General features: G+C 37.6%; 1 protein-coding gene across 1 annotated transcript; it reads left to right on the plus strand.

The window, feature by feature from the left end:
* Positions 1-1,149: 1,149 nt before the first annotated feature.
* On the plus strand, positions 1,150-10,861 carry LOC116053431 (SLAM family member 9-like). The gene is made up of 6 exons (XM_031304548.2): positions 1,150-1,368; positions 3,057-3,362; positions 7,155-7,412; positions 7,575-7,717; positions 7,965-9,521; positions 10,351-10,861. Exons 1-5 carry the CDS (start codon positions 1,335-1,337, stop codon positions 8,358-8,360), a joined length of 1,137 nt encoding a protein of 378 aa, XP_031160408.1. The 5' UTR covers positions 1,150-1,334; the 3' UTR covers positions 8,361-9,521; positions 10,351-10,861.
* Positions 10,862-11,144: the final 283 nt, after the last annotated feature.

An 11,144-nucleotide genomic window follows, 5' to 3' on the forward strand; every position in this document is an offset into this window, starting at 1 on the left:
ACGTTATTGTGCGAGTGTGGATGTGTGCCTACACTTGTTTAGCTAGCTAGTATAGTGTTGTTGCATGTTTATGCCAGAATGTATTAAATACATCCTATTTTGTTAAAAGTGTATTGATATTTTAGTCAGTTAGCCTATGTAAAAACTAAAAGAAGATCCAGCTATAAGTGAATGTGTCTGAATTTAATTTGTGCAGTAATGTTTGTTAGCAGGTTGTAATACTTCCACTTTTGTTAACTCTGTGGTTGCTACCATGAGTAACAAACCTAAAAGCCCCTATTATTCTAGTCTAAACTCAGTCCATGGCATCATAGACACGGCCTAGGGTGGTTGGGTGCAGAGTTTATTATTTATAAAAATACAAGATAAGTATGTCATGGTCATTTGGTCACCCCCTTGCCATGGCATTGTAGTGACCAAGTTACTGTCCCTCATCTTATAGTATTACCATGGTACATTTTTCTTTCAGGTTAAAAGTGTATCTGTAAATTCCATGAGTTCAACAAATGACACTCTTTTAGATTCAATTAGATTGACCCACTTAATTTGAAAACCGGCTCCATTTCCTGCACATATCAAACGAAAACCCTACAGTTACATTGTTTGTACAGTACAGTACAATGCTTTTAAAACCCAACCAAACCTACAGGTAATATGCTCACATCAACACACACACACACACACACACACACACACACACACACACACACACACACACACACACACACACACACACACACACACAGATAATTAATACAATTGTTAGGACAAATAGAAGAAATCTCAGCTTCTTTGACCACAGTATAAGAGAGTGATGGTGAAATAGCAGGAGAAAGACTGAAGAAAAATTTTCAATCTGTAATGATGCTGTTCAAATCCAGCTGTGCTGATCATTTAACCATGACACCAGGCATCTGAGAAGTGATGCATGGAAGAGTTTTGGTTTCAACATCATACAGTAGATGAATATTTGTGGATGAAGGTAGGGCTGTATGCTGAGTTTGTAAAATAAGATAGGATAACATTACTGCAACCAAAAAAAATCTTTTTTTACCCAATATCTTGTATCTCAAATGAGGGACGGTGGATAAACAGCAACGTTAATTTTACAGTGTAGTTTGGGATTAGGTTATGTGGGTTTCATTCAAATTAAATTAAACAAATTATGTTTTAGTTTTCTTTCATTGGAAATTTTTTTTAAAGGTGACAGCTGCACTGTGTTCCGCTTCCTGCCCTTTGAAGAATAGCTTATATCTGACATACAAAACAGTTTCCTGTTTAACAATTTTACATGCGCTAATCATACATTGCAAAGCATTTTGAGCAGATTGAAAATGCTTCTTCTTCTGAGTTGTTGGATTATTGCAGGTAAGACGAATACAAATTGTATTGCCATTTTCATGTATATGTCCAAAACAGTAAATCTATTTTTTATTTTTTTATTATTTTATAAGGTTTCATTAAGAAACAGGCTGTAACACTATATTTAATGCAGTGAAGTCCTTTTGTTTTCTTAATGCAGTAGGTGTTTTTAATTTACTGCAGCAAATGTATTCATTTTGGAGTTTTGACGAAGTTACAAAGCTGCTTTTGGATGTTTAAATGTATTAATTCAGCCTTTGTGCTCCTGGTTCTCATACGGTATTACTAAAACATTTTTTTTGCTTTCTAAGATCTTTTTTTTTTTTTAACTGACATTTTACTCCTAAAAGTGCTCACAAGAATACTGTAGGAGCCTTACAGTGTTCCCTACAACATAACATAACATGCTTTAGCTGCATGACATACATTACAGTTGGTTGATTATAATGTTAATAATTTAGGAACTTCATAGTAAAGTTGAAAAATTAGCAGCATCTTTACTACAGCTTTATTACAGGTCAGTTAGCATTTGCCATTAGTTGGAAGAAGGCAAAACTGACCTAACATCATGCATGATGCATTTAAGTTTTTTAAAGTAATACGCTGTAATGTAAGGCAAGGCAGCTTTATTTGTATAGCACATTTCAGCACAAGGCAATTCAAAGTGCTTTACATTACACATTAAAGAGCAGTTAAAAACAGTAAAACAATATAAAACAGAAATAGAATAAGACAGGTATAAAATACAAAAATAAAAGTTACAGTGCAGTATAATAGTTAGTAAAATTAGTTAACCCAAGCTGCATCAAAGAGAAAAGTCTTCAGCCTTGATTGAAAAAGAATAGAGAGTTGCAGCGGACCTGCAGTTTTCAGGGAGTTTGTTCTAGATATGTGGAACATAAAAAACCGAAATGCTGTTTCTGCCTGTTTAGTTCTGACGCTGGGGACAGAAAGCAGACGTGTCCCAGACGACCTGAGAGGTCTGGGTGGTTCATAGTGTAGTAGCAGATCAGAAATGTATTTTGACCCTAAACCTTTCAGTGCTTCATAAACAAACATAATTATTTTGAAATCAATTTTTTGAGGGACAGGAAGTCAGAGTAAAGACTTCAGAACTGGAGTGATTTGATCCCATTTGGTCTTAGTGAGGACTCGAGCAGCAGCGTTCTGAATCAGTTGCAGCTGTCTGATTGATTTTAGGGAGACCTGTAAAGACACTGTTACAGTAGTCTAGTCTACTGAAGATAAAAGCATAGACAAGTTTTTCCAAATCCTGCTGAGACATACTGTAAGTCCTTTATCTCTTGATATATTCTTACGGTGATAGTAGGCTGACTTTGTATTTGTCTTAATGTGGCTGTTGAAATTCAGGTCTGAGTCCATGACTACACAAAGATTTCTGGCTTTGTCTGTTGTTAACATTGCCAATTGAAGCTAAGCGCTGACTTTTAATCGTTTTTCTTTGGCTTCCAAAACAACCACCTGAGTTTTGTCTTCATTTAATTTTAGACAGTTGTGGCACATCCAATTGTTGATTCGTTCAATGCAGTGTTTCTATTAGACCATAGTCCCCTGGTGATATGTTCATGTGAATGGGTGTGTCTGCAGCATAACTATAGTAATTCATTTAGTTGTTTTATATAATCTGTATAATCTCTAATGTATTTTAAAACAATTTATTTATTTCCTGTCAGGGATTACAGCAGAGGACCCACCAATGAGGCACTACGGTGTGAAAAATGGCTCCTTATGTTTAAAAGTTGGAGGATCGCCACCATTTCAAGACGTCAAGTGGAGTTTTAATGATAAACTCATTTTTTATCAAAAAAACATCACAACTAATTACAAAGGCAAAGTGGATTATAATTCAAGTGACCACTCCTTGTGTATCAACAAACTCAATGAGACAGACAGTGGCAACTATAAAATTTCATATGTCATTTTAGGCCCTGATTCTCATGTTGTAGAATCAGCTGAAATCCACAGACTAATTGTTGAAGGTAAGTTCTAAATACTACTTTGTCTTTAGCCGGGGTATGGGTCTTATTGGTCTGCAGATTTCTTTATCCAAGATTAATATGGGAGTCCTAAAGATGCGTATGGTTCTTTATCTTGCAGTATTTATCTTAAGACCGGCTCTGAGATTTCCTCAAAACTTTCAAGACATCAACATAATATACACTCAACAAAATTATAAACGTAACACTTTTGTTTTTGCCCCCATTTTTTATGAGCTGAACTCAAAGATCTAAGACTTTTTCTATGTACACAAAAGAACTATTTCTCTCACATATTGTTCACAAATCTGTCTAAATCTGTGTTAGTGAGCACTTCTCCTTTGCTGCCATCCACCTCACAGGGGTGCAGTGTTGGGAAAGTTACTTTAAAAAAGTAATTAGTTACAGTTACTAGTTACTTCTTCCAAAAAGTAACAAAATTAGTTATTCTGTTACAAATTATGAAAATAACTAGTTACTTCAGAAAGTAACTATTGCGTTACTTTCAAGTACATTTTTAAATGCTCAAACGTGACCCCACCTCCACCCCTCTTTAATGGAACTTAAAATACATGTGCATGTTCAATTATTTATGATAAATCTGAATATTATAATGAAATGGACACTTTCATACAATATATTATTAACAGAAACAATGTACACAAAACTAAACTATTGTAATGTTGCTGTGGGACAAAGTGAGACTAGCCTCCAATCAAATGGCATGTATGTAGATATTAGTTTATATAGTGGATCGATACAAATAACGCTACACCTCAACAGGCCACAACTGGGCAAAATTAAATTATGCACTATACCAGGGGTGGCCAACCAGTTCAGCATAAAGAGCCACAAAAAAATCCGCACCATAGAAAAAAGCCAAAAAGGGTTAATGAGGAAGGTGATCTGTTGCAGCTTTTTTTTCCTCGGGTTGCAGAATTTGTCCTCAAAACTCTGCTGCATTATTTTTATTGCATTTTTTATTTTAAAATAATTGGCAAATGTATTGGCAAGTGCATTCCATTTTTTTTGTACTTATCTGAAATGTTTCAAAAAGTTAAAAAAAAAAAAAAAAAAAAAATCCACCAATAACACAGCCCCCAGCCACACAGTAAGAGCCTCAAACGAGCAGGCAAAGAGCCGCATACGGCTCAAGAGCCACAGGTTCGCCACCCCTGCACTATACCAAAAATAAATAACAAATATATACACTCTTTGTAATGCAAATAACGTAAGTGGCCTAATCTTTATACGTGTGTGTGTGTGTGTGTGTATGTGCGGAGTAGGTGATAGAGCGAGGGAGAAGTGAGAGAGTGACGGCGATTAGCTTTCAAGCGAGTAGCGACTCTAGAGTCATAGTGAGAGAAACAAAGTGTCTCCTCTGTTCTTTCTGACCACGGTGGAAAATCTGTAGCAGGAAGAGTTAACCCTCTCCTTGATTTCATAACGCCATACCTGTCTCTCTCTCATTGACTGACTCGCTTGTGTTGTTCGTTGTGTGTCTGACTATGCGTGCTTTCGAACACCCGCCCAACTCTACCTCTGATTGGCTAACCATGACATTTTACTCAACCTCAGCCAATCGTCAGCATTTATGCGCTTGCGTCGTGCACTGCCCACTAACCAAGGAAGAACAGTAAAAAAAAAGTATTTGCCTCTTGGCTCAGACTCAGAGATCTAGTTGGTCTGATGAAAAAAACAGCTTCAAATATAGTAACGCGCCGCAGTTTTTGGCAGTAACGGTAACGGCGTTATTAAGATGGTAAGAGTAATCACTTAGATTACTCGTTACTGAAAAAAAGTAACGCCGTTATTTATAATGCCGTTATTCCCATCACTGCAGGTGTGGCATATCAAGACGCTGATTAGACAGCATGATTATTGCACAGGTGTGCCTTAGGCTGGCCACAATAAAAGGCCACTCTAAAATGTGCAGTTTTACTGTATTGGGGGGGATCTGGGGGGGTCTGAAAACCAGTCAGTAAAGAAAAAAAATAAAAAGAAAAAAAGTTGCTGGATATTGGCAGGACCTGGAACACGCTGTCGTATACGTCGATCCAGAGCATCCCAAACATACTCAATGGGTGACATGTCCGGTGAGTATGCTGGCCATGCAAGAACTGGGATGTTTTCAGCTTCCAGGAATTGTGTACAGATCCTTGTAACATGGGGCCGAGCATTATCATGCTGCAACATGAGGTGATAGTCATGGATGAATGGCACAACAATGGGCCTCAGGATCTCGTCACGGTATCTCTGCATTCAAAATGCCATCAATAAAATGCACCTGCGTTCGTTGTCCATAACATACCATAACCCCACCGCCACCATGGGCCACTCGATCCACAACGTTGACATCAGCAAACCTCTCACTCACATGAACCCATACACGTTGTCTGCCATCTGCCCTGTACAGTGTAAACTTGGATTCATCCGTGAAGAGAACACCTCTCCAAAGTGCCAGACGCCATCGAATGTGAGCATTTGCCCACTCAAGTCGGTTACGACGACGAACTGCAGTCAGGTCGAGACCCCGATGAGGACGACGAGCATGCAGATGAGCTTCCCTGAGATGGTTTCTGACAGTTTGTGCAGAAATTCTTTGGTTATGCAAACCGATTGTTGCAGCAGCTGTCCGGGTGACTGGTCTCAGACGATCTTGGAGGTGAAGATGCTGGATGTTGAGGTCCTGGGCTGGTGTGGTTACACGTGGTCTGTGGTTGTGAGGCCGGTTGGATGTACTGCCAAATTCTCTGAAACGCCTTTGGAGACGGCTTATGGTAGAGAAATGAACATTCAATTCATGGGCAACAGCTCTGGTGGACATTCCTGCAGTCAGCATTCCAATTGCACGCTCCCTCAAAACTTGCGACATCTGTGGCAATGTGCTGTGTGATAACACTGCACATTTTAGAGAGGCCTGAAACTTTTTTTTTACTGACTGGTTTTCAGACCCCCCCGGACCCCCCCAATACAGTAAAACTGCACATTTTAGAGTGGCCTTTTATTGTGGCCAGCCTATGGCACACCTGTGCAATAATCATGCTGTCTAATCAGCATCTTGAAATGCCACACCTGTGAGGTGGATGGATTTTCTTGGCAAAGGAGAAGTGCTCACTAACACAGATTTAGACAGATTTGTGAACAATATTTGAGAGAAATAGTTCTTTTGTGTACATAGAAAAAGTCTTAGATCTTTGAGTTCAGCTAATAAAAAATGGGGGCAAAAACAAAAGTGTTGCGTTTATAATTTTGTTGAGTGTATGTATCAACCACCCCTTTAAATGCATATACTTCTTTTCATTGTGACTTCAAAAAAAGTCTACAGTCTAGTTTACCACTAAAAATCACATGAAGATCCAAGTAAAATAAATTGTAGGGATTTAACATTGTTGGCCTCCTGTAGCCTTTGTACATCCCTGTTTATTGTCATATTAGTATTTCATACAATATGTGAAATGTTATTTAAGCTCTTATAGTTTCCTCTGATCTCAGTTTTGAGGGTTTTGTGGAGCATGCTGTGTAAAGAGCATGTGGCCCCAACAATAAATTTGGTGTCATCAGAGCTGATATAGTATAGGCAAATACTGAGGTACTTTAAGGGGAAAACCGTGGACAGTATGTAAATTATTATTATGAAAAAAACTCCCAATGCAGTTATACATGCATATATAGTGGATGCAAATGTGCACTTCCTGTGTGAAATAAGTTGTGATTCTTACTAGTTGTCGATAGTGTGCCAACAAATAACCTACACTAATGCCCTTATTTAATCTGCTTGGGCGGGTTTTGCAGATACTATTCCCAGACCTGTCATGAGGATATCAGGACTGCACTCCAACCTATCTGCTGGATTCTGCAACATCACAGTCAACTGCTCCATCCAGGATGACTGGGCATTGTCTGTCTGTGATGAAAACAGTTGCAGAACATCTCAGAGATCATTATTCAGGAAGGTCAACATCACCATCTTCACTGACAACACATCTATTATCTGCAGTGGCAACAACCACGTCAGCACAAACAATGTTTCTAAAAGCATAGAGGCAATGTGTAAGTGTTATGTGATTTATTTATATATTGCTCACTCATTTACAGTTAAACTTTAAATCCAGGAATATTCATTTTTTTCTTTCTTGGTCATTTTTGGGCCACTACCTGATCAAATTAATTTCCGGGTTCTATCTGCTAAAATGTGTTTCCATGTCTTTCCAGGCTTTAGAGTATCTAACCCTGAGTATGAAGAGGCACCAAAACAACCCACTGTGATTGTAATAATAGTTATTGCGTGTCTATCCCTCTGTGCATTTGCCGTGTGTGTCGCTAAGGGGATTTTTTCAACAGAATATAATCATCAGGTAAGCTGGATTGACAAAGCAATATTTTAAATTGATCTTTGTGATACCACTGAGGATTTAAAATAAGAAAAATTTGACAAGATGGTGTATTGCTTATTTAATAAAATGTTTCAGGTGATTACAACTATAACAAGTCTACAACATGTGAAATTGAATTTTACTTTAATGCTAGGTGTCTTGTCATAGACTGTGACTTCTTTTTAAAAAAAAAAAAGACCGAAAACATATTTTACTGCATTATTTCTAGATGGAGACATCTACTGCTCCGATAATACAAAGCCAGCCAGTGGAGGCACAATCTGTGCCTAGAGTCTCTACCTCTTCTTCCAGTCAAACTGAGGCCAGTTATGAAAATGTGGGTGCCACACAGCCCTGCCAGACCAGCAGCCCAACCATCAGCCCAAGAGATGAGTTGGGGTCCAAGCAAAGTCAGAAAGTAGATACGGTCTACAGCTTTCTACAGGTACCAAACGTGACTTCCTCTCTAGGCAAGATTGACAGTAGTAAAGGACACATGGAGGTACAAGAGGCATCGACTTCACGGTATTTCCCCCAGGATGAGGCACAGCACTCTGCGCAAATTGACACAGTCTACAGTGTGTTGCAAAAGCCAAAAAATCTAAAGTCACAGCACCACCAATAGGTCAAACAAGATTTTCAGAAGCCAAAGAGATGACATAATGAGAAAGAAGCCTGTTAGACTCTGTAAAAGCCAAGATGATCATATGGACATTCATGCAGTATTAACTTGAAATTGGAGGACACATCTTTATGGATTATGCATGTAATTATTTTACAGTGTTTTTGTATTGTGGTATTAGTTTTCTTTAGAAGAGATGGAGAAGCTTGTTTTATATTTGTATTTTCAAAAACGTGGCAATTATCTGTATTTTCTTAAATGATACAATTTATTCACTTTCTGCTATTTATGTGCTGTGTTCATTGCAAGCAGATTAACCAAATCAACTTGAAAAATAATGGAATTTCTATCATGCTTGCAGTTAGCAACTGAACTAAATTGAACTTGTCCACCCACCACTATAACAACATGTACAGTACTGTTGTCAATTGCAGCAGCAGTAAGCTGCATACTGTCAGATGAACAATGAGAAGTTTGTCACAAATATTTAAAACTCAACCAGGACTTAATGAAAATGTTTCACATTAGTAGTATCATTACTAGCTGCTTGCAGTGCAAACCAAGCATTAAAGTCTGGTTATGAAAGCAGAACATGTCCTTGTATTTCAAATAGATTAGTAGATTAATTAATTAATAGATTCCAATATGGCATTCATACAAAGCAGTGAACCAGAGCTTAATGGGTCATTAAAATCTAAAATTGGTCACTTTTTCTTTAAAACCTTATTTGAACTTGGTGAAGTGTCTGTTGAGACTAGTGATCAGTGTAATATGCTTATTTGAATGGTGGATCTCTAAAGGACTTAAGTTGAATGTACAGTACAGGATTTCTATATTGTTCATGGGTCGACACATACAGAACAATAAAGGTGGATGAGGAGACAAGAATTGCACTCACTACAGAGATCTTAAGTTTGTTTGATTTGTAGATGAGGATGTTTAATTGAGAATGTTTTATTGTTTGACTTGTTAGACCCCAGTCACAGTGCAGAAAAAATAGAAATGTCCATGAATGACCACAAGGTGGTGTCAAACTACCCTAATTTATACCTACACGATACAAGTACTCTTTAAGTCTGGGACTACGGCCACTGTAGTTGTGTCCCAGAGTGCCATATAAAGGTGACTCATGAGCCACATTCTCTAGTAGCTTTAGCTCTTCTTGTCTAACTTTGAATAATATAGAAATCCTGTACTGTACATTCAACTTAAGTCCTTTAGAGATCCACCATTCAAATAAGCATATTACACTGATCACTAGTTTCAACAGATACTTCACCAAGTTCAAATAAGGTTTTAAGGAAAGTGAAAGGAGTGACCAATTTTAGATTTGAATGACCCATTAAGCTCTGGTTCACTGCTTTGTATGAATGCCATATTGATTTGATTTGATTTGATTTATTTTGGATTTGACACACAACATAATCCAAAGGATAGCAAGGTAAAGTGTAAACACTTATTTCCAACATGGTCCTTGGTGTTAAAACATGCAACACATCACGAAGACCTATTTCAGGTCAAAGACAACAACATATAATACAGATCATACAAGATTTAAAAGCATTCCAAAATCAGAGAATCATAAATCACATAAAATAATCAGTCTACTCTAATTAAACAATATTGGCTACTTTATTCCATAAAAAAAGCCTTAACCTTGTGTCTAAAAGCCCCTCTGGTATTTACACTTTTGAAGGAAAGCGGCAGATTATTCCACAATGTTATAACTGTATAAAAGAAAGTACTTCTAGCTGCATTTTTGACTCTGGGCACTTTACAAGAACGGACACTGGCCCTAGTATTGTGATTATGCTGTGTATGAACCATTTTTATATGGGAATGTAGATATTTAGGAGCAGAACCATTTATGACATACATATGATTCAACTTTAACTGCTCCACTCTAACATGTACTGGCAGCAGTCCTACCCTTTTAAAAGCATCTCTACCGATATGAGTCCGGGGGGGGGTGCATTTACTTATTGGAAAGTAGACTTTTTGAACTTTTGAATTCCTCATATTCTTAGGCTTTTTTGACAGATAAAAATATTATCCTGATTTTTTTAGTTTTTGTTTTCCGTTCCTGGTTCATTTTCTTTTTCTTGTTATCACAGCAACACATGGTTTATGTGTTAAGAGGAACTGGAAAGTTTTTTTCCACCCATGCTGAGAACTATTGGCATTGCTTGTTTCTTCTCAGGCTCTAGTTGCAAAGTCATCTTTATAGCACAATGCAGCGTTATATTTCAGTTTTTTGTTCATTTGATTTCCCCTTTTTGCACTTAATATCTGAAGTTTTTGTAGCAACAAACTACAGTGCCCATTCAAATTGTGCCTGTTTGCAACAGGCCAATAGCTTGGTCTGTGGTATTGCTGCTCTTAACTTTCTCCAGAACCATTGTGCCCCAAAATGACTTACAGAAGGACCTTAAAGCACTTCATATGCAAACCTACAGAAGAAAAGGTGGAAGGCAATGCAAATAAATTGAGTTTTTGTTGAACTTTTTGAAATATGATTGCCTCCCCTGGTTCCACCCCAATCCATTGGGCTAGAGTGCTGTCAATCTGACAAATTTGATTTCCATTGGATCAGACTACTGTGACTTTGCTGCCTGTTCTGCCAATCACTGCCTTTCCATTTGGTAAATGGATATATACTTTAAACACACATTATATGGAAACTGTGTAGTTTGTTTTTGAGGCCAGTTTAAAAGTAGAAACATATTGAAATCACTGTAGAGCACTTGCTGTAAGAAATAAATTGTGTGTTGCACTTTATTTCTGTTT

Source organism: Sander lucioperca, chromosome 17, assembly GCF_008315115.2.
Source record: "Sander lucioperca isolate FBNREF2018 chromosome 17, SLUC_FBN_1.2, whole genome shotgun sequence".
In the NCBI taxonomy this organism is placed as follows: domain Eukaryota; kingdom Metazoa; phylum Chordata; class Actinopteri; order Perciformes; family Percidae; genus Sander; species Sander lucioperca.

Excerpts from the sequence above, each read along its gene's own strand:
- LOC116053431 (XM_031304548.2), top strand. The coding sequence starts at position 1,335 with ATGCTTCTTCTTCTGAGTTGTTGGATTATTGCAG. Across the intron at positions 1,369-3,056 it reads GAGTTGTTGGATTATTGCAG|GGATTACAGCAGAGGACCCA; the intron begins GTAAGACGAATA and ends ATTTCCTGTCAG. Across the intron at positions 3,363-7,154 it reads CCACAGACTAATTGTTGAAG|ATACTATTCCCAGACCTGTC; the intron begins GTAAGTTCTAAA and ends CGGGTTTTGCAG.